Source organism: Brassica rapa, chromosome A09, assembly GCF_000309985.2.
Source record: "Brassica rapa cultivar Chiifu-401-42 chromosome A09, CAAS_Brap_v3.01, whole genome shotgun sequence".
Classification (NCBI taxonomy): domain Eukaryota; kingdom Viridiplantae; phylum Streptophyta; class Magnoliopsida; order Brassicales; family Brassicaceae; genus Brassica; species Brassica rapa.
In genome coordinates, this window is record NC_024803.2 from 6,684,431 (window position 1) to 6,706,671 (window position 22,241).

Sequence of the window (22,241 nt, forward strand, 5' to 3'; positions counted from 1 at the left end):
CTAAGATAATTTATATTCTATACATAATTATATTTTTTACATAACTCTAAAATCTCGGACTTGATTCTTAATATTTTATTAGTTAATTGTGTTATATATAATAGAAATACTTACTTTAAACTAAAAATATAAAAAAATCAAATTTAAAAATTAGTTATATATAATTTATTATACAAAAATTTATATACAAATAAAAATGATAAATGTAACAAATTTAAATATATTATCCGCGCGTAGCGCGGAGAAAGGATCTAGTAGATATAATTTAATATACTGCTTGGATTGAAAACTATATATGGATCTAAATATCCTTCTATCTAGAAAAATAAAATAAAATAAAATATGAAACTAATTAACTTCAATAATTTTAAATTTGACATTGCATTACAAAGTAACACAGTTCTCGATTTTAGTCCATGTAAATTCTACTAAATTTCCATTTTAGTATTATTTTGAAGGGATATTTACATGCAGTCTTTATACATGTAATCCTCGTTATATATAATCTAATGTGTTTTTTGATAAATATTTTACGTGTAGTGAGAGGATAAAAGGGAGTCGTTATCACCATCATATGGATAAGTCTTCGCAACAAACTAAAAGAGAACACATAAGTGACTTGCCATCAAAAGGTTGTTTAATTTTTTCACTCTCATCTTCAGTGTATTAATAACTTGTTACGTCCCCACTCTTTCTAAAGTTTCCTTTAATCCGATTTCTAAACTCGAATAACATAAAATTAAGTATAAAGATTCACTTAAAATGACTTTAAATTTTGATCGGTATAACAACATTAGCTTACTAATTAAAAACTCGTTTTCTTTGGTTTGTTAAAAGAAAAATAAACGTAGAGGGAATTATATTATTTCATTCGAAGAAAACATAGAAACAACTGATTTTCTTGTGTAACAAAATAGAAGAAAAGCACATCGATTTGCTTAACATCTAAAGCTAGCGGTAGGTATATGCTTAATATACTGTGATTGTCTCTACTATCATTTTTGTTTTGTAGTGTTTTGGAACAAATTCAAGTATATTTTTCTGATAGACTGTACCTAATTGATATTTGATACCATAAAGCCAAATGCCTTTATATTCAAGATTTTTCTTCGAAATACGTTTTATTTTATATACGTTTCAAGATGATGTATTTTTAGCTAAAACTTCAACATAATGTACTTAAAGCAATTACGTGCGAAGTAAGGATTGAATAAATTTAACCTTTCTTAATCATGCAATAAAAAATGCTTATTGCCCATGCTATATACATTAGTATAACAACACCTAGATAATTACTCCCTATGTTTCTTAAAAAGTATCATTTTAACATTTTTTTCTTGTTATACAAAGAATGTCATTTTAGAATTCTAATGATAAATATATTTTTTCCACTTTAATATTAGATGCAAATTGCATTGATCTTATAAATAATTTTATTTATCTCAAATTTTATTTGTTAAATAAATGTAACTAATAAAAACATAAATGCATTTCAATTATTTTTTTAATATATGTAAAAAAAATGTCAAAGTAACAATTTAAAAAAAAAAGGTGAGGGAGTAAGAAACATTTTGGGAAACATTATATAAGAATTAACCAAGTAGTCTTGGATTAGTGGTAAATGGGTTTCAACTGGAGCTTCCGCTCTGGGTTCGATTCCTCTTGGCCACCCATAAACGCCTTAAGTGGCAAGAAAACTCGGATTTTTGTTGGTCTATCAGTGATTAGTCTTTGAGCATATAAATCCTTTGAGATCACACCAATGTTATAAAAAAAAATTATATAAAATTTTAATAATTATAAATATTTTCTTAAACCACTAAAAATACATAGTATGAGTTTTTATATAGTTCTTGGGATTCGAAATTATATTGTAGAAACGAAAGGTTGTTGTGAGCATTCAAGATCTGTAGTGGTCATGTATTTGTTTACTTCTTGTATAATTTCATTGGTTAACAACTATCTTTACTTGACTGAAGGTACTATTAGAGTTTTAACTGATTGTAGGTTTGGACTCTGTTAACTTTTGGATCCCTTAACAGAGAGAAAACTTAGATCAAAAGAAAAAAAAACAGGGAGAAAAACATGTCTCTCTTAGTATGTACGTAAAAGATAACAATATATGGTAAGAGAGCTTTAATGTTTGAACAATGTACGTGTTCAAATAGTAATAGTTTCTACTACATTAATGCACCAATTTAAACAAATACATCAAATTAAAGTCAAAATTACTTCAACTCACATTGGATTTTAGAGAAAACGAGGAAAAGATTTACATAGAGACACTGGTTATGACTTCATGTTAATAAAGTTATGAAACGTTCGAGCTTCTCACTCTTTATAACTACAATATTTTCCTTCTCACTTGATTGCCATACATCACTATCGAGTAGACGAACACATACAGACAAAATGGGTTTTTCTGAGTGTATAAAAAGAATCGTTCTAGATTTCTTGATGAGATCTTCAATAGTAAACCGTTTTCGACTGTGCTAATACTTTTTTTTTTGAATGAACTGTGCTAATACTTCATATGTGCGTTAATTCTACAGAAATGAGAAACAAGATCATGAAACGTGTCAAATAAAACGCAAACGGTACGTGGGTTTTAGTATGCGGAGGAATATTCGATTAGAAAAGAACAATGAAACCTAATTCTTGTCTATTCATTTGTCTCCCCCTTATTCTTAAATGTCTTATGTTTTTGCACTTGATTTATCCTTCACTCTCCCTCCAAATAACAAAATTTATATGTTCGTTAGCTAGGAATGCACGTTCTTTTCATAGATCTCTATGTTTTATTGGTTGTTCTATTCCGGTCTGGTTATTTAGACCACCTCAAGTTTGAGTAATAGAATAGTCGTTTGTTGTCAAAAAGAAAAAAAATTCATATATAAGACAGTCGAAAATACATAGTTAAATAGTTTATTTTTATGTATAATGTATTCTAATGATTTCGTTAGTCGAGGTGAGAGAGTTTTCGGTAACCTTCTTTCCTTCAACTTAAAGCAAAACCTTAGGGTTCTTAAACTCTTATATAAAGAATGTATGAAAAATAATCAATTGCATATATCCATCTTCCTTCTTTTATGATGATGATAAATGACATACTTAACTTAGTGGTAGATTAGAGGCAAAAACAAAAACAAAACATTCTTCCTTCTCTTTAGCACCATTTCCAATTTATTTTACTTTTTTTTTTCTATAATACAGATGGAGTTTGATAGATTCAAGGCGAAAACAAAAAACATACATGCTTCATTTTTTCTATGACCATCTTCGACGTACTTTGTTATTTTTTTCATAAATGAAAAATCTTTATAATAACAATAAATTTTTCTCTAGTGTATTCTCCTATAATAATCTTGCCATAAATATAGAGATTGTTATTTTTCCTCAAACCTCTCCAACTCATTTTTATATTTTACCTTTATAAGTAGCATTTAAAAGCAAAATTGCTTCATCGCAATTCTAGTTATTCCTCTAAAATAGAGATTATTTATTCCTTTATTTATAGAGAAAAAAATATTCCTCTATTTTATGTTTTATATTTAGATATTTCTATTTTAGGGAAATACATTAAAGTAAATTTTAAATCTATTATAGAGGGTCTGATTGGTAATGACTGTAGCTTTAAAATTTTTGCTTTAGAAAAAAATTTATAGACTTTTTGATGTGTTTTTAAATTTTATTGCTGTGGAATTTTACGAAAAGCCCCAAAAATTATTGTGGATATTTGGCTCTACAGGACACTTGTACAGTTGTATGTTATTTCAAGAGTTATGAATTAAAGTTTGATTGTTGTGAATTTAATGTTGTAGAAATAAATGGGAATGTGGACTTCACCTACAACCACTACGGCACTACCATTCAAACCCATAATTTTTATATTTTAGAGAAAAATACATTGGAGATTTTTAAATATAGAAAAGTAATATCTTCTATTTTATATGAAGAAATAAGAATATATTCGAGTGGAATTACCTCTAAATACTATTACAGAAACAAAAACAATAAAAGATTAGAAATACTTAAAATACTACTAGAGAGACAAAAACTGTTTGAAAATGAAAATATTTCAAAATTAAATATGAAACTTGTAACATAAAATCATTTGCATGATTAGTAGTATGTAAATTTTCATATATTATAGAAAACAAACTGTTCCAAAATACTTGTGTAAAATCAGATTTTAATTTCTTTAGCGAGGACTGCATGGTCTTTCCACAAGGAAATATGTTTTATCGATTGTTCTATTCCGGTCTGGTTATCCAGACAACTTCAAATTTGAATAATATAATAACATTTCGTTGTAAAAAAAAACTTGTGTAAAATGAAAATATTTATATGTTGGTACGATTTAATAAATTCTCCGAAGTTTTTGTCAACTGTTGAATTTTTATATATAATAAATTTTATCAAAGATTTGTAAAAAAAAAACTAAAAACACATACAATAGCATATTTTTACAATTGATGAAAAAATACACGTGCAATAGCATATTTTTCTCTAAAATGTTTGATATCTCTGACAAACCCAATAATTTTCTACCTATTTTTGAAAAGCTTGAATATTTTGTAAAATAACGAAGAATTTGATATTTAAATATAAAACAAATATTAGAACTGCAACCGTAAAATTTATTTATATATATAAAACAAATATTTTGACTTGTTTTTGTACTTCATCGCCCTGCGCCAATGGAGGGAAAAGGGAGATAAGGGAAGCACATGGGTTTGAGCACGTGTCTACGTTCAACAGACTCGCAGGATAGACCTCCTCTCCCATTCGCACACGCGTTCTGATCTTCTGTCCCCGCACTTTCTCCCGACCAATCATGTCGTATTGTTTGCAATAGCCGCCATCTTTTTTTCTTAATTTAAAATGTTTTTAAGAGAATTTTTATGGTTCACAACCATAATCACAGTAGTTTTCTTCCTTTTTTAAGAATTACATTTTTATTATTTTACATTTAAAGGATGTATTTAACTGGGAGTTTGGTGTGGTTTAACTTTTATTACATTTTAGACATTTTTAGATAAATTAAAATTTTATTAAGATTTAACTTAAATTATCATAAAATATCATCTAAAATCATGAAATTTATATTTTAAAATAAATAATTCCACTAAATTTTAAAAATCACTAGTAAAATTTTAAAATACAACAACAGTCGTTTCTAAATATTTTATCAAATAATAAGTGCAATAACATTAGATTTTAATTATATTTTAAAAACAGTAAATTTGTCATTTTATATAAGTCACTTCAAACTTCTAATGAATACATCCTCTTTAAAGTATTGCCTGACTCTTTAAAAAGAGTTGCAGTTCAGCATGATTCTTCTTGGAAGCTACGAGTTATTAAAATAGCTGGTTTATGAAATTGAATTCAAGAAAATAATCGGAAAAGACATGAAGATTACATGATTCAAAAATTTATATGCGAGATAACGTGTTCGTTAGTTATACATGCAAGAAGAATGGCGCTACTCAGAAAATAAACATTTGATCCCATATACAAATACTTATCAACAAATAACTGTTAATTTTGATATCTAATTATATAAAAATATGTTTCTCTCCTTCTTAAGCATGCCACGTCATTAAGTCTTGAAAGGAGGAGATGACACATGTCCATTCATCAAACGGCAGCGTTTCACTAATACTTTATCGTGTATTGCTTGCTTTGATTTTGTTCTTTATGGTTGTGATTATTAATGGGCTTATTGGGCTAATCTTTTCTGATTCAGTTTTGTAACCCAGCCTGATTGGGAAATACGATCGATACTGTAAAAATGCATTCTCTCTGATCCCAACCGTCTTCTTCAATATGTGGTGATCTAAACTAAACCAAAAGAATGTCGATTGAGATGAAACGTTGTAAAAAACTGTGTCAAGCTTCGACAGTGTCCATTCGTTTTTGGTTCTTACCCTCGAAGACGTTACGAACGAGATGTCTTAATTCATCGGATTTAAGAAACCTCTTAACTCCATCAACGCTAATCAAGCACGATGCCTCATTCAATGCTACTTATCCCTCTTCTAGGAGTGTTTCTCCACCTATAAAAAGGTAAGCTTTTTCGTCTCTTGAACATCATTCTCACAGTTCATGATAATCCAAAAATGTTATTTGCAGTATAATGAATGGCCAACTTATCTGTTCTTCAACAATTGAGGTGCGACTAAATTCCTCTTTGATGCAAAGGTTTTCCAGTTCTTAAATCTCATGATTATCGTGTGCTTTTAAATATTGGGGCTAAACATTCAGAAGTATAAAACTTTTATATTCAGATCTTTGTTGGACCTCTTTTGAATGAGTTTTTCGGTTTGTTGATTATGCTTTTTTTTTAACATTTGTTTCAGTCGACCCTCATGCCAGCCACTGTGAATGTTCAGCCTCTCTCCACTTTCCGACACCGTCCGTGCAATCAGAACTACAGGCTGACTGATTCTTCTCGGACGATTCTGTTCAATGTTATTCTCCAATCCCTGCAGAGCGGTTCAGGTTCCGGGATCTGATTCGCTGCTTGGCCTAGCCAACACACACACACACACACAACTTCCAGGTACATCTCTTATTAGCTATTTATCTCAGACTTAACACATATACTTTTCTCAATGTTTTGTCAGAAAGTTACTTGGCCAGTCTTTCTCTTTGTCCCCGAGAGATCAGAGCTGCCATTTCTACATGCAATTACACAGGTTTGTTGAGGATTGAGTGTTATACTTCATAGATTGTGGAATTAATGACACTCTGTGAACTGTGTGATAATATATATTAGTTTTCTCTCTGCTAGGCTGTGATTTTGCAGCCGCTTGGTGATAAATGAATCATAGTTATTGTTGGGAAGACGACTAGATATATGCTTCACGTCTTCAGACTAGGTAAGGAAAACTTTCACTTCTTTATATTGTTTGTAGCTTAGAAAACAAATACAACAAGTAAAAGAGTTGGGTTTCTCATTATGTCAAGGCTTAAATTTCTTCAATTTAGAGAAGTTAAATGCGACACTATGGAGGTGTTTTATTGGTTCAGCTTATATTTCCCAAGAAACAGATCGCAGTACCCAGACCGGTTCCAAGCGGTTCAATGCGTGATCATGTGGTTACACAAAGTGGAAATGTAAAAATAGCTTCTAGAATCATGAACTAAACACTTATACATCAGCATAGAGTTTAAGTTTTTCAAAGATGTAGATTTGATCTATGCTCGGATAATCTTCGACCCACAATTTTTAAAAAATTTGTGCTGTGTGATTATTATGATTTAAACTTATGGAATAAGAGAGGGGAGTCTCATCATACCTTACTATTGGCACACATGTGTTTATCTCGATAGGTTTGCAAGTATTTCGTAGGGATTTCAAAATATGTTCGCATGTTACTCTCTTTTGGCAATATCTATATGGGTCACTTGACCAAACATCTTCTATTTTTCTTTGAAGGAACTTGAGAAAAGTTCAACAATGTGTTTTTGCAGAAAAAGAGAGGGGAGAGAGGTACAGAGAGTTCACCTCATGACGTCTGTTAGAAACTCTGCCACGTCCACAAAAGGACTCCAAGATAAAAAAAAATTGTTAAGAGTTAGTAACTTTTTTTGAACTGATTTATGCATTTTTTTTATCGACTAATAATTGCATTAATAATAAAAAGAAAGGGGCTCAGCCCAAACCATGAGTTAGTAACTTTATTGGTAGATTTTTACCACCCTTTCAGTACATCAATTTTTTCATTACAATTTAGAACTTTTACGTTATAACAGAAGTTTATGGAACACCAACCTCTTAACGGGTTCGTATTTGTAGAGACACAGTAGTAGCTTAGGAGGTTTTACACTATAAAACTTCTTTTTAAATAATGGATAATTTAATATGTATATATTTTTCTAATACTGAAAATATATATTATATTTACTAAAAAGAGTTAATGCAAATTCTGAGAAAATATATTGGTAATTTATAAGTATTATTTTATGATATTTTGAAGGATTCATTTTCTATTTATGAAAGACCAGCTATATTTGTTTGTGGATATTTGTCATGTTTGTTCAGTAATTCACCACCGTTAGTTACCTGGTTTTAATTTGAGAAGTGATATATAATTACTACAAAATACAATCAACCACTCTACTTAATCAAGTAAATTATTTTCTCGGGATTTTTTTTCTTAGATAAGACATTCATTTTTTAATTACACATGATACATCAGTATAAATTTTAAAATTTATAAGAAAATTCATATTTTTAGTATTTGAGCTAAATATATTGATAATACATCAAATACTCCATAAATAATTTCATAGCTAACAATATATCAGATAGTTACGGTTTTCTATTTTATTAGTTTAGCCTAGATTTTGGTGTTAAGAAAAGAAAACAATTGCGGAATTCATTTTTTTCAAATTTTTGTTAATGTCAGTTTGAAGAAAATAAAAACAACATAAATATATTTTCTACTCAAATACAGTAATTCATAAATATATAACCTAACATGTTATTTATAAATATTAAACATCAACAATTAATATCATATTTTTATGTTACTTGCTTTTGTAAAGAAAAAGATAATAAATTAGCTTTTCTTTTTTTATTGTTTAAATTATAAAATTTAAGAAGAAATATATATTAAAAATCTATTAAATTCAAGAAAATTAAATATTTTGAACACAGTAAAATTTATATATTTTTTTAATATAGTAACACATATATAATTACTAAAACAAAAAAATAGTAAAAATAGTGAAAATTATAATTAAAAATAAAATTAAAATTTTATTACGATTTAAATATATTTGTATTATTTTTATTTGCTTACCCGCCCGTAGGGCGGGTCCGATCCTAGTAATATATATTTTATTTGCGAAGATAATAACTAACTAATAGCACACAAACATTGCGTCTGTGATGAGAATCTTTACCAAATTAGTTGAATTTGGTTGGATTATGAATCGGGGAAATTTAAAAGAAATGGTTTACGTAAGTCCTTAGAGATTCCCCGTGTGAGAAACAAGACGAACGACGAAAGCATGTGAGTTTAATCTTTCAACGTTTTGTCTTAATTAGGGTTATTCCAATAAGGACACGTGTTGGATTCCCAGTTCATGATATCAATAACCCACATTTTTATGTCAGTAAGAGATGAAAAAGACATAGAAGAGACAAAAAAACAGATATAATTAAATAAGGGTATATATATGATATTTGAGACTATATTCATTCTACTCGTTGACAAATTTTTTTTTTTTATTTCTACTCATTTGGGTAAAACAGTGTGTCAGTCTATCATAGCATTTTCAATATATATTTCTATATTTTGTTTTTGTAAAATAAAAATCTCTATTATATAAGATTTATTCCAATGTATGATTTAATAATAGAATTTTTTTATTATATAAAAATATTAAAAAATACTACTTTGTCTCTATATTTAGAGATGGAAATGACATTTTTTATGTTTTTCTCTAAAAATAGATGAATTTTATATATACACATACATACATTAGAACAAAATCAACTCTATAACTAAACGTTCACAACTCAACAACTATATTAAACATTAAAAAATGGTATGATCCATGTAAATAGTTTTTTTTCTGCCACTGCAGCTGTTCTATAATAGAATTTATCTATTTTAGGAAAAGCTAGCTATAGTAATAAAAAATAGAAGTGGTTTGGAAATGGTATTTAGGCTAATTTACGGTCATACCATTTCAAATAGTCAGTATGATCAAATGATAGTAGACTAGTAGCACTGATAATACTGGTATATTAATGAAATTTTACAAGCTCAAACTATTAAAATATATTTTAACGTATATGAGTAGTTATATATATATAAAATTTCTAGTATGAAACGTATAACACAAAAGAGCAACTAGCTTATGCAATTTTTTTTATTTAAAAGTAATATAAATAAAATGATTAGTTTCTTTCTCATTTTTAAACGTTAAAAGCTTCATAGCTTTTTTGCACGCTTTGGTTGTTCTTTAAGCAAATTGGATTTCGTCAATTCTATTTTGAGACATTTTCTTACTCGTTAAGCCATGAGAAATTAATGCATATCAGTCGGATATCAGTATATACACAAAACTATTTAGATACTATTTACAACAAGTCACCAAGCGGTAATAAGCTACACAGATTCATCAAGAATTCAGAAGAAAAAAAATACACGCATTTATAGATGTATATTTATATTTCACATTTTTGACGATTTATCTTAAATATGACTATAGCATTTCACTATTAAAATAGGCCACATTAATTACCATCAGTTATACATTTTAATTTACTTCAGTTTAAACTATTTGACCCACTTGACTAAATTTTAGTTCATATAATAAGCAAATTAGTTTTTAAATGTGAAAAATATTAATACAAATAATTAAATATACAGTGTACCCATCGTAGACAACCATCTAGTATATTGAATTATTGATCATTCTCTCACTTGGCATCGAAGTCATTAGTCATATGCTTTCCATATATATACATTTACATGCATTATTGTATATTCTCTCTCGTTTATCTTTGCCTCTTCGAGCTCCAACCTGTCACTCTGCATTCTATATCCCGATTAGGTGCTTTGACCACATGGTTAGCAACTAAATAAATCTTGTCATTAACACGTTAATCAATAATATTATACATTTTCATAAAGGGTATATGATAGGTGTCTCCATAAATATGCCGACAAGTAACCTACATTAGGCGATGATTCTGAATACAACCAGCTAAAGAAGGCGGATTTCTAGATGGCTCTTAAATATTGGTCGTTGATCTGTTTAGCCAGTGATTTAATATGTGAACTAATATTACGAATTTATGATATTCTTTCTATTTTGGTTAATACAGCTTTTAAGGCGATCTTGTCTGACTTCGTGGTGGTCCAAGGTATATACATGGCACAACATGCATTGTGTTAATAAATTAAAAAATTATGCATAATGAACCATGCTAAAGTAATTATTTAATTCGTAAACTTGATTAGTATACATTTTAAGACCTAGTTTGCTGTAAAATAAATACACAGGAACCTAAATGTAAATCAGCTTTCAAAGAAATGAATCTTTTTTTTTTGCCGACAAAAAAAAGAAGAAAAGAATCTTTTTTTAACTACCAAAAAAAAACTAAATGCAGAATTATAGGAATTTCGGTCACTTATTTAAGCCAATCACTGAATGACTTTTGATAAAAATAGTTTAAATAAAAAAAATCTTCTGATTCGTAACAACTGATTTGTAAGATTCCATGCACCTAGCTACTTGTTATCTCGGGAGTTAAGATAATTATAGGACCGTTGACAAAAAGGGCTACATACGTTACTATTATACCAAAGTCACTAAACCAATGGTTAAGAGAAATGTGAATGTCGATTTAATGTGGTTTAATGTTAAGCGATGTATATAAACTGATTATGTAACAACCTTACTCTTTCAATGTGAAAAGTTATTCTAAATGGCCTTATGTTAACTGTATTGCTTGTATTACGTGATTGATAAAAACAATACGAAACTGTATGATCAGTTACATCCTAAATGGCCTTATGTTAACCGCTACTCCTTGGATGAAATCAGATCCTAGTCCTACTATTTATGCATACAAATGGACAGACTTATTATAGCCCAATGAATATCGAGATTGTTAGCCATATAAACATAACCCTGGTCGTCTCCATAAACCCCAAAATTTATGTGAGAAATTTTGTTTCTTAATGAGTTTCTGATTTAGTATGTGAGAAACTAAGTAATTACGTTTTGGTTTTGTTTTGTTATATTGTTAATACTTTTGAGCAAGGAATGCGTTTTTTGTAAGATGAAAACAGTTCTGCAACGAACAGTAAGCTCGAGCTCCATTTTGGATGTAATCGTGGGTGGCCATGAAAAAAAGTAACCACATTACGAACATTTCCGGGAATCATAGTCCTTAATGTCGAGAAAGTCTTCGGGTTTGTACAAAATGCATTGATAGTTTAAAAGTCGTGAGGATGAGGTGTTATCCAAGGGGTTCATGTGAATGATGGCTGTCGCGTTTGGATTGTGTTGTCTTTGTTACATAAAGATGAGAAAACAGATACATCTCCAAGATTCAAGGGAAGCAGAGATGGTTGAGAGTATTATGCTTATTGGTTGGTTGGGTTAGCCCTTGCATCACCGGTACTAGATGAAGTTTATTTATTATAATAAAACCGATCATAAAATGCCAAATGTACAAAAGAGCAAACACCACACAAGTCTCTAGAGAAGAAGAAAAGTGATATGAAACAGAACCATATGATTGAACTAGATGCAGCGAGGGAAAGAGGTTTGGCCAACAAAGCCACCATACATAGCCCTCTTGACATTAGCCTCAAACTGCTTGGGGTTATCCCTTAAAACAGCTGCTGCGTCATGGTTGAGAGGATCCTCGTGATTGGGTTCCTGTGGTGAAAGAAACAAAAAACACTCAAGTCCCCCCCACCAAGAAAGAAGCAGAGTATCTATAAGCAAGGGAGAGATCCTTGTTTACCGTGAAGAGATGGAAAAGACCGTAGATGACAGTGTTGATGTTGAGAACAGGCTTCCAGTCTTCACGCAAGATGTTCAGACAAACGTTTCCTTCTAAATCGATATTCGGATGGTACACCTACATACGTATAACATACTCCTTTCTAAGCAGTTTACAAGAAGAATCAACAAACAAGTCAAGAGAGAGAGAGCCTAACCTTGGTCTTGCACTTAACTTTTGGAGCTTCATGTGGGTACACAGGAGAGACTTGGAACGTGAAAACAAACTTACCACCTCTGTTTGTTGGTAAACACAACAACGCATCAATTAGCAACCGAAAGGGAAGATTTTTAATAAAAACTACTTACAAGTAATAACCATCGTCTGGTTTAATGGTGACTTCAAAGTTCATCAAGTCGTTCTTTCCATTGGGAAAAGAAATCGAACAAGACTTTGGCAGATTCAGCTCTGTTATATCTATAACACAACAACCACAGGTAAGTAGGGAATAATACAGTTTTAGATTACATTAATTAGAAGAAAGAGAGAGAGATAACACAACCTTTGTGAAGACGAAGTTCACCAGCAGATTGTTTCTTGGCAGAAGCTCCTCTTGCGTTGTTGTTCTTAGCTTCTTCCTTTTGCTTCTCCTTAACCTTGAACAACCCTATCATGATTCTTCTACCAACAAATAACAGATATGGATTCCAATCAATAACACCGTACCGATAAATCCCTAAACGCCCAATTTTGAATCTTCTTCCCAGAACGAATAAGCGGAACAAAGATGATCGGAGGTTCTAATCTAACTACAAGACGCGAAAGGGATTGAAGAGAGCTTACGAGTTTGGATCGAAACAGTTAGGATCGAATCTTTGCCTCTCTCGCGATCGTAGCTTTCTCTCCCTTGGTTGTTGATTCAGAAGAACCTTTCGGTGTATCTTTGAAACTATATGTAGCATTCGATCAAACTATTGGGCCTTCTCAAACCTAATGGGCTACGCGTCCTTTTATTGCACTTCCAACTTTTTGTGTTTCAGAATTTTTTTTTTTTTTGGGCTCAACATCAACTTTTCATTATCCAACAAGTGGTTACAATCGATTTAGACCTCATTAACCGCATCGATAATGGAGTGATCTAATATCACCTAAGAACACGTCTATGGATCCTACGCTACCTAACCAAACTCCATTGTACTCTTTCAACCACACAGGACGAGTCCATTCCACGACCCGAAATGAACCGTCCCTTAAACCACACCTACATTCTACCACTAATAACAAGAGTACAAAGCTATCCCTAGCCAACTAAACTCTCATAAAATGAAACATATTGTAGTTCGAAGCAATTGGTTTCAGAATTAATACATCTGGATGACTTGACTTGTATAAAGTAAAAACAATAAAGAATGCATGTATGAGAAACTTCATATACAATACATATGAATAACTAAAATTTAATCATTTGTGTGCTATGGAAAACAAATCTCATATTTCTTAATATTAGGATAAAATAATTCAAAAGTTTTTCATGATACTACATAAACATAAACTAAATCAATCAAAGAAATCAAAAATAATATATTTTATTAATTTTGAGAGTATAAATACAACATATCGGTGTATAACTGCATCTGAGGCTATTTCACGAGCTGAAACGCTTAGTTCATTGTGACCTCCTCTATCTCTCGATTAATTGATAAAAAAATTTGTGATAAAGATTAGTTGACAAAAGTTGATGTTCATATTCTAGTGAAAGATGACTCGCCTTCTAAAAAATCAACATACACTGATGTCGACGGAAAAAATGTAATACGTGAAGAAATTAGAAGAAAGCTGCATGAAGAAGAGAAAGCTCTCAAGTGTGAAGGTGAGACTTGCATATCCATAAATCAATATCGTTTTGCAATCATTACATTGTTAATGTTTTCTAATAAAAATATTTGCTTATGCTGCCAAAGGAACATATTATGGTGAAAGATGAGTAGATGACTCACCATATGAGACAGTAACAAACACTAAGGTTGATAGAAGAAGCACGCATAGAGAGGCGCTAGCTCGAACCAAGAAAGATTTGATACATAAAGAAGAAAGAAGAAAACTGTAAGAAGAAGAGAAAGCTCTCACGTGTGAAGGTGAGACAGACTTGCCTCAATAAATCCACATTGTTTTGAATTGTTAATAATTCTTTTATAAAACTCTTTGCTTATGCTGCTAGAGAAACATATGCTGGTGAAAGACGACTAATCATCTGAAAAAGCAACAAAAACTAAGGTTTGTCAAACAAAACAAGAACGTCAAAAGAAGAAAAGGGAAGTGGAGAAGAAGATGAGATATGACCTGACGAAACCAAAGCTGATCTAAAAAACGAAGCAAAAGAACAAATAGTAAAAGACTACAAAGACAACAAACGTTCTGTTCCTTTACTTTGGTTTTGTGTTATTCTGTGATCTTTTTCTAGTCATAATTGCAGTTACAACAAAATTGTTTCAGTCGTAAGGTATTTCTGAAAATAGTTAGGTTGCTAAATTGAGGTTGAATACATTGTAATACCTTTTAAGGTTAATGTTTTCTGATGTGGCTTGCAACTGGTCTCTTGATGTGAAATGGTATTCTAAAAGATGTGTTAGAGACTACAAAGACAACTGGTTACTATATTTTGAGTTTTTGTTAGTCTTTACTTGAGAGCAAGTAAAATGTTCATATCTAGAGAACTGATATATTAGTGTTTTTACTAGTTTGAAATCTATGTTTTGAGTTTGTTTATCGAGTGAAAATATGAATGTTAGAGTTTTTAGTTATTTATCAAATCCTTATAGGTTTAACGTCTACTTGGAACAACAAATGTCGAATTGGATGAAAAATAAAGATGCAGAACTGTGCATATGCGTTATAAGTCTGACAACAAATGGAAGATTTCCCACCAATTGATAAAAGCTATATTGTAGAATCGTTGTCGGTGAAGTTGTTCATCAATATCGCATAAATCACATATGTTATAAGTAGTTGATCCTAATTATATCTAATAGAAATATAGAATATATGATATATTGACTATTTAATCAATGTTAAAAAAAAATCTTTCTATTAGCAAATAACTAACCAAGTTCATATTAATGGATGAAACAACCTCACCCCGAATAAAGATTATTGCAAGATTTTGATTCTCTGGCTTTCCCTCGCCCAACTTCAGAAGAGCAGGTAGTAGTTTTGAATATAATATCTATATTTTCTTTTCAATTTAGGATTTCATTTTTTTCTTTTTTCCTTTTTGGGTGTAACAGTTTGATTGCAGTTCACTGGAATAAAGAATTAACCCGTCTCCCCCTCCCTCTTGCTGACACCTATCCACGTATGCTAACATGACTTTATTTTTATTGAGATTTTAAACCTATGTTAAACTCCATACATTAGTAAGTATAATATTGCAATTATACTATCTTGGTCGATCGGATAAATTCACATGATTTTTTTCTCAGGAATAATCAGAATTAGATATGGGTTTAAATAAATCCAAAAAATAGTATAAGAACCAAAATGCTGGAAGATAAAAAATCAGATTTGTATTGAATTAGTTAATATACTTTTTTTTTGTGGTCCATAAACAACATAATGGTATGGATGTTGGTATCTGAATCGTGTGTCGTATTGGATGGTTGTTGGTATATTCAAACAAAAAGATTATAGAAACTGATGTTCTATAGATTTTGTTTAGTTGTTTATAAGGGGAGAAAACGTGAGGAGAAATCATTGAGAGTTCAATCGTTCCTAGTCAATACGAAATTTCCAACCCATAGTCAATAAATCATTTTGAAAAATTCTATAAGAAATAAAGATGTATTATTTAACTCTGTGACCAGATCAAAAGAAGATAAAAACAATAGAAATCACGGGGGCACTTCTTCCAAAAAGATTTCGTGCAAATACAAAAATCAAAATGGTATATTTTGTAGTGTAGGTAACAAAAAAAAAAACAGTGACACTAACCTATGAAGTATAACCGCAAATGAAATTTTTGATTCCATTTATGTCGTACAAAAAGAGTTTTAATCTTTGTCTACTTACTAGTTAAGTTTTTAGATTCTAGATGGGAAAATCGATGGGCCTCTACGGCTTCAGTTTTCAAGCCTCGACGACTGATTAATTTATCTGTCCAGACAACAAAGAAAAAAAAAAGGTACAATTTTCAGTTTCTTCTTTAACTATCTTCTATGTACTTTCTTGGTTCTTTCTTGGTTTTTCCTTGCCATTGATCAGAAACTAGTTGAGAGAGAGAGAGAGAGAATAGTGCAAAGACTTTCTCACACACTGTCTTAAAAAACCGCGTTAGAGAAATGGTCTTCCTCCTCAGATCTCTCTCCCTTTCACTTAAGATAAAACCCTGAAACTTTCCCGCATTTTCTTTCCCCTTCTTCTACAATTTTAAAGTAAACTCATCTGCTTGAATTACCAAAATCATCTGCAAAATTCCCAGGTAAAATCACTACTTTTACTTCTTCATCTTTATAATCTCCTTTCACTTTGTTTTTTTAACTGCTTCGCTGCGCTTTAATACTACCCTTGGGGTTAAAGTTTTCACCTTTATCTCTCTCTCTCTCTGTAATGTCGGTTCCAATGTTAGATTCCTCCGCAAGATTCAGTTAAAAGTTAGTTGCTTTAAGCTATAAATCAAATACCCACTTCGATCTTCTTCATTTTGCTCTCCTTCTCTTACAAGCTCAACAACATAGGTTTGGTTTCTAATGATGGGAGGAAACCCATCCAAGAAGAAGCAAAACATTGAGTACGGTTCACCTACAACACCTGTACAAATGAAGATCAACTCAGCTTACACAGAACACTTAACCTCATACGAACGAGCTTGCACCGAAGACCCAAAGCTCGAGTCTTTCGACTCATCCCTTCACCGACGAACCAACCTCGTCATCAACAACCTCGCAGCATCATCAGGCGTCGAGATCAAATCCCTCTCCTTCGAATCCCTCAGAGAGGTGACGCAATGCCTTTTGGACATGAACCAAGACGTGGTCAAAGTTATATTACAGGACAAAGAAGACATATGGAGCAATCAAGACATGTTCTCTCTTGTCAACATGTACTTCGACAGCACCGCGAAGACCATGGACTTCTGCTCTGAGCTCGAGAGCTGTCTCAACAGGGCGAGGAGAAGCCAAGTGATTATAAAGTTTGCTGTCAAACAGTTTGAGGAAGAGGAATATAAGAAGACCCTTGAGGAGCTCAAGAGGTTTACGTTAGCTGGCGATCCTTTTTCGAAAGAGTTCTTTGCACTCTTCGATTCGGTGCATAGACATCAGGTTATGATGCTCGAGGAGCTTCATAGGCTGAAGAGGAGGCTCGATAAGAAGCTTAAGAGCGTCAAAACGTGGAGACGAGTTTCCAACGTGGTGTTCGTGACCGCGTTTGTCTCTGTGCTGATCTTCTCGGTGGTCGCAGCAGCTGTGGCTGCGCCGCCTGTAGTGGCGGCGCTGGCCGGCGCGTTGGCTGTTCCTGTGGGGTCTGTTGGGAAGTGGTGCAACTCTTTTTGGGACAAGTATGAGAAAGTGGTTAGAGGGCAGAAGGAGATCGTTACGTCGATTAGAATCGGGACGTATGTGTCGGTTAGGGAGATGGATAGTATAAGTGTGCTTGTGCGTAGAGTGGAAGTGGAGATTGGGTCGTTGTTGAAGAACGCTGAGTTTGCTGTTGGTGATGAGAGAGTGGTGAGGCTTGCTATAGATGAGATCAAGAAGAAGCTTGATGGGTTTACTGAGACTATTGAAGAGCTTGGGAAGCATGCGAGTAAGTATTGTAGCGATGTGACGAAGGCGAGGACTGTGATTCTGCAGAGGATAATCAGATACCCTAATGGTTCAACCACTGAAGAAGCTGCTTGGTAAAGATACCTACACCTTAAACTAAACTTAATTGCTTCATGGTTATTTGAATAAAGTTTTAAACGTTTATAAATTTTTTTGATGATCAGGACCGAAATGTTGTCGTGAGAAGGTGGATTTCAGATTAGTTGCTGGCTTTGAAGATTGTTGATTTGCTTTGTTTAGCACAAGTATTATTATGAATAGCTAAAGAGAAGTTATCAAAGTAAAAATGGATATTTTACTTAATGTTATTAGTTTCCCTGATGTAACCTTTGCACAATGCATTAATTAAACCTGTTGGAAGATTTTATGCGATTGAATCTTGTATTTATATATGTTTATTAATGTCTGTGCTTTTGGACGATTCATAAGCTGGATCCTTACAGAATTAACCAGTTAATATTACTTAATTGCTTCATGGTCTTTTGAATAAAGTTTTGACCATCTCTTATGATTTTATAAATTTGTTTGATGACCAGGACAGAAATGTTGTCGTGAGAAGGTGGATTCAGATTAGTTGTTGGATTTGAAGATTGTTGATTTGTTTTGTTTAGCACAAATATTATGAACAGCTAAGGAGAAGTTATAAAATGAAAAAAAATGGATGTACTTAATGTTATTAGTTGCCCTGGGGTAACCTTTACACAATGCATTAATTAAACTTGTTGGAAGATTTTATGCGAATCTTGTATTTATATGTGTTTATTAATGTCTGTGCTTTTGGAGGATTCATAAGCTGGATCCTTAACCAGCTAATAAATTAATAAAAGTAAAAATCAAGACGTTAGATGATGAAAGACGATGGAGAATAAGTCTCACACAAGGGACATTTACGTCTTGAGCAACATTTTAGTATAAGCATAAAACTCTGTTTTAGTAGTCAATCGACTTGTTTTGGTCGATATGATGATTGGTCTTATTCAACCAGTTGACTGATTAATCAAAAGACCAGTCACCTTGGTTTGTTTCTAGCAAAAAGATTACTCGTTCTACTTTTCTAGTTTTTCTGTTCTTAGAGTTCTTATGAATTTATTTCTTTGATCAATTAATACAAGAAACTCCTTGTTTTTTCTCCTTTTTGTTCACATTATATTTTGGTTTATTTCACAGTCAACTGCAAAATCACAGCTAAAATATCTTGTGCATCCATGGTTCGGTCCATGTGTTACTCAAATGGGTTAAATGATCTATAACGTTGGCTAGAACGTGTCTGATTTTATGCTTTAGCATGAGCCTTGGACCATGAAATATAAAACCTTTTATATGTATTAATAGTTTTCTTAGATGTTTTATTCAACCACATTATGTCCTTGACCAAAAAGAAAACGTCAAGCATGTTATAATTGTTGAGACCAAATTATATCTAATCTGCATCACATATGTGGCATTAAAGTACCACAACTTATCAATCAGACAGACGGAGAAGTCATCATTTGTTTCCAGGGATCCATTGAGCTACGATGGGGGAGTCCACAAACTACTCAACTCAGTTGATTAATGTCATAATTTAGATATCATAGAGTTTAAAAAAAAAAAGTCATGTTCTTTCCTCTTGTTGCTAAAGCCATCTATCACAAGCACTACAACAAGAGATGCATACTATTTCATCTTGAACAGTAACACTAATCTTAATTTCCAATTAACCAATTTATTTTATGTAATTTTACATGATAAGAGAACAAATATCTATTTAAGTCCCAATCAAACAGCTAATTTTAACCGTTTTCACAATTGTATATTTTGATTTAAATAATTTAACATCCTCCACAACAAAAAGTATATCTGATTATCTTTTCAGCATGCAAATTCAGTTATCTCTGTTGGCAATGAAGTCAGCAAGAGCTACCAAAGGTTTCGCTTTGTCCGAATCAAACCCTTTAAGATGTTCCCTCGCATCTTTCTTCAACCTCTTAACAAACTCTTTACTTTTCTCAACTCCCAACACTTTCGGATACGTCAGCTTTCCGGCCACCTGATCTTTCCCGGCGGTCTTCCCCAGCTCCTCCGACGACTTAGTCCCATCCAAAATATCATCAACCACCTGAAACAACAACCCAACACACCTCGCGAACCTCCTCACCTTCTCAACCTCTTCCTCCGAACCACCTCCAATAACCGCTCCGATAACCGCCGATGCCTCAAGCAACGAACCGGTTTTATGAACGTGAATAAACTCAAGCTCCTCCAACCCGACGTCGTTTTGATCCAACCCTTCGCTGCTCAAATCCATCGCTTGTCCCGCCACGAGCCCTTTCGTCCCTATAGACTTCGCCAGCTCTCTAACCGCCCTAACCATTCTCTCAGGCGACACGTCAGCTTCCGTCAAATGCTCGAAGGCCAGAGCTAGGAGCGCGCCGCCGGAGAGAATCGCGACGCTTTCTCCGAAGACTTTGTGCGTCGTGGGCTTCCCTCGCCGGAGGTCGTCGTTGTCCATGCAAGGGAGATCGTCTTTGATGAGTGACATTGTGTGAATCATCTCGACCGCGCACGCCGCCGGAACCGCCGAACGCTCTTCCCCTCCGACTAGCTCGCAGGCCGCGAGGCAGAGTATTGGTCTGACGCGTTTGCCGCCGGCGAGGATGGCGTAGCGCATTGCCTTGTGGATGTTGAGAGGCTCCACCAGTGGGATGGCTTTGTCTAGCGCTCTGTTTATTGACTCGGCTTTGGTTTTCATGTAAGGTTTGAAGTCGAACTCGGAATCGTCTTCGTTGTTCTCTACTTGGGTTGAGGAATCAAGAAACTCATGGACATCCTGTCTGGCGAAAACGGCGGGATGCTTGAACGGGAGGTGGAGGAAACGGGTTAGCCGTCGTGTATTTGCCGGACTCAGCCGTTGTTTTAGAGTTTGAAACACGAAGTTTAGAGATAGGAAGAAGAGTAAGAGATAGAGAATGATAGTTTGAGCTTCCATTTGATGAATGTGTGATGTTTGAATGATCTTTGTTGGTTCTTGTTCTTTATAATAACCTATCTGGTCTTGAAGCACTAGCATATACAAAAACAAAAAGTCAACGGCAAAGCACGTCGTGGGATCATTGTTTCGGCCTTGATTCGTATATCAGTTTGGTCCAAACCGTATGGATTGATTTAGAGTCAATGCGTGAATAGTTTGTTTTAAGAAATGCAAAACTGAACCGGAATCAAATCGTTAGGAAAAACAAACCGGAATGCTTAAGGCTGATTGATATCTAAATGAAGAAGCAAACATGACAGCCTCCCTGGTTTTCATCAAATTTGAACGTTTTGGATTTTTCTTAATGCGTGTGTTTTTATCGTTCTGTCATTTGTCTTTATTGGAGAGAAGATCCCACATCGAATATATGAAAGGGACTTATCAGAGCAGGTCCAATACCCTAATCCATTAATCCGGCCTGGACAGTGGCTCGATCATCCCATTAGCTGATGGTCCATAGAAGGCTCAGTTCCGCCGAGATCGCTAGAAAAATAAAGCATGATTTCGGAGGGAGTATGATGGATTCTGCGAGATTAATGGTTATACGCACCATTATTTCAAGGGAGGGTATTGGAGAGAAGATCCCACATTAAATATATGAAAGGACTTGAATAATATATAAGGGACTTGGGTCAATCCACTAATTGCCAATTGATTTTAAGTTGGAAGCCCAAGAAACTTATCAGTCGGAGGATTTAATGATTTGTAAGAGAGATTCAATCAACGCATAGTGGCGTAATGTTAGTCATGTTTTCTGTTTAATTTTTTTCGATTTTTTAATAGAAAGAACTTACCAACGACTCAAACTTGATCCTAACGTATTCTTTATAGTATCATCTTCATATCGTAAGCCCATATAATATTCAAAATGAAACTGTATGTGATTGGCTGTAAAAATTGCTTCAATTTATTATTTTTAGGGGTA

At 32.8% G+C, this 22,241-nt stretch overlaps 3 protein-coding genes and 1 long non-coding RNA gene across 14 annotated transcripts; 2 read left to right on the forward strand and 2 right to left on the reverse strand.

Moving 5' to 3' along the window:
• The first annotated feature begins 131 nt into the window (after nt 1–131).
• LOC103837911 lies at nt 132–7,737 on the forward strand. Of its 3 annotated transcripts, XR_004451234.1 has the most exons (4): nt 132–6,072; nt 6,139–6,704; nt 6,800–6,887; nt 7,483–7,737. It is a non-coding gene; the product is annotated as an uncharacterized LOC103837911 (long non-coding RNA). The 3 variants fall into 3 exon arrangements; XR_004451233.1 differs by having other exon boundaries at nt 132–6,704; nt 6,976–7,737; XR_004451232.1 differs by having other exon boundaries at nt 135–6,704.
• Nucleotides 7,738–12,157: 4,420 nt separating this feature from the next.
• On the reverse strand, nt 12,158–13,476 carry LOC103837912 (NEDD8-conjugating enzyme Ubc12). Of its 4 annotated transcripts, none has more exons than XM_033280757.1 (6): nt 13,347–13,476; nt 13,050–13,165; nt 12,856–12,964; nt 12,705–12,783; nt 12,509–12,625; nt 12,158–12,420 (listed from the first exon to the last, which is right to left on the reverse strand). In XM_033280757.1, the coding sequence occupies exons 2-6, from the start codon at nt 13,159–13,161 to the stop codon at nt 12,283–12,285; spliced, it is 555 nt and encodes a 184-aa protein (XP_033136648.1). In that variant the 5' UTR covers nt 13,162–13,165; nt 13,347–13,476; the 3' UTR covers nt 12,158–12,282. The 4 variants fall into 4 exon arrangements, with proteins under 4 accessions (XP_033136648.1, XP_009112550.2, XP_009112549.2 ...); XM_009114302.3 differs by having other exon boundaries at nt 13,331–13,474; XM_009114301.3 differs by having other exon boundaries at nt 13,050–13,168; nt 13,331–13,463.
• Nucleotides 13,477–13,710: 234 nt separating this feature from the next.
• LOC103837913 (UPF0496 protein At2g18630) lies at nt 13,711–18,729 on the forward strand. Of its 6 annotated transcripts, XM_018654181.2 has the most exons (4): nt 16,672–16,961; nt 17,166–17,172; nt 17,227–18,380; nt 18,471–18,729. In XM_018654181.2, exons 3-4 carry the CDS (start codon nt 17,230–17,232, stop codon nt 18,487–18,489), a joined length of 1,170 nt encoding a protein of 389 aa, XP_018509697.1. In that variant the 5' UTR covers nt 16,672–16,961; nt 17,166–17,172; nt 17,227–17,229; the 3' UTR covers nt 18,490–18,729. The 6 variants fall into 6 exon arrangements, with proteins under 6 accessions (XP_033136646.1, XP_033136647.1, XP_018509697.1 ...); XM_033280755.1 differs by lacking the exons at nt 16,672–16,961; nt 17,166–17,172 and adding an exon at nt 13,711–16,664 and having other exon boundaries at nt 17,205–18,380; nt 18,471–18,708; XM_033280756.1 differs by lacking the exons at nt 16,672–16,961; nt 17,166–17,172 and adding an exon at nt 13,711–16,664 and having other exon boundaries at nt 17,218–18,380; nt 18,471–18,708.
• Nucleotides 18,730–19,936: 1,207 nt separating this feature from the next.
• LOC103837914 (geranylgeranyl pyrophosphate synthase 4) lies at nt 19,937–21,907 on the reverse strand. The gene has a single exon (XM_009114307.3). The coding sequence runs from the start codon at nt 21,353–21,355 to the stop codon at nt 20,171–20,173; it is 1,185 nt and encodes a 394-aa protein (XP_009112555.2). The 5' UTR covers nt 21,356–21,907; the 3' UTR covers nt 19,937–20,170.
• Between the last annotated feature and the right edge of the window lie 334 nt (nt 21,908–22,241).

Bases quoted from the DNA above. Each gene is read 5' to 3' on its own strand.
- LOC103837912 (XM_009114301.3), bottom strand. From the start codon at position 13,449: ATGCTACATATAGTTTCAAAGATACACCGAAAGGTTCTTCTGAATCAA. The intron at 12,965-13,049 runs GTTGTGTTATCT...GTTGTGTTATAG, and splicing joins TGAACTTCGTCTTCACAAAG to ATATAACAGAGCTGAATCTG. The intron at 12,421-12,508 runs GTAAACAAGGAT...CTTTCACCACAG, and splicing joins GTCTTTTCCATCTCTTCACG to GAACCCAATCACGAGGATCC.
- LOC103837913 (XM_033280755.1), top strand. From the start codon at position 17,230: ATGATGGGAGGAAACCCATCCAAGAAGAAGCAAAACATTGAGTACGGT.
- LOC103837914 (XM_009114307.3), bottom strand. From the start codon at position 21,355: ATGCTAGTGCTTCAAGACCAGATAGGTTATTATAAAGAACAAGAACCA.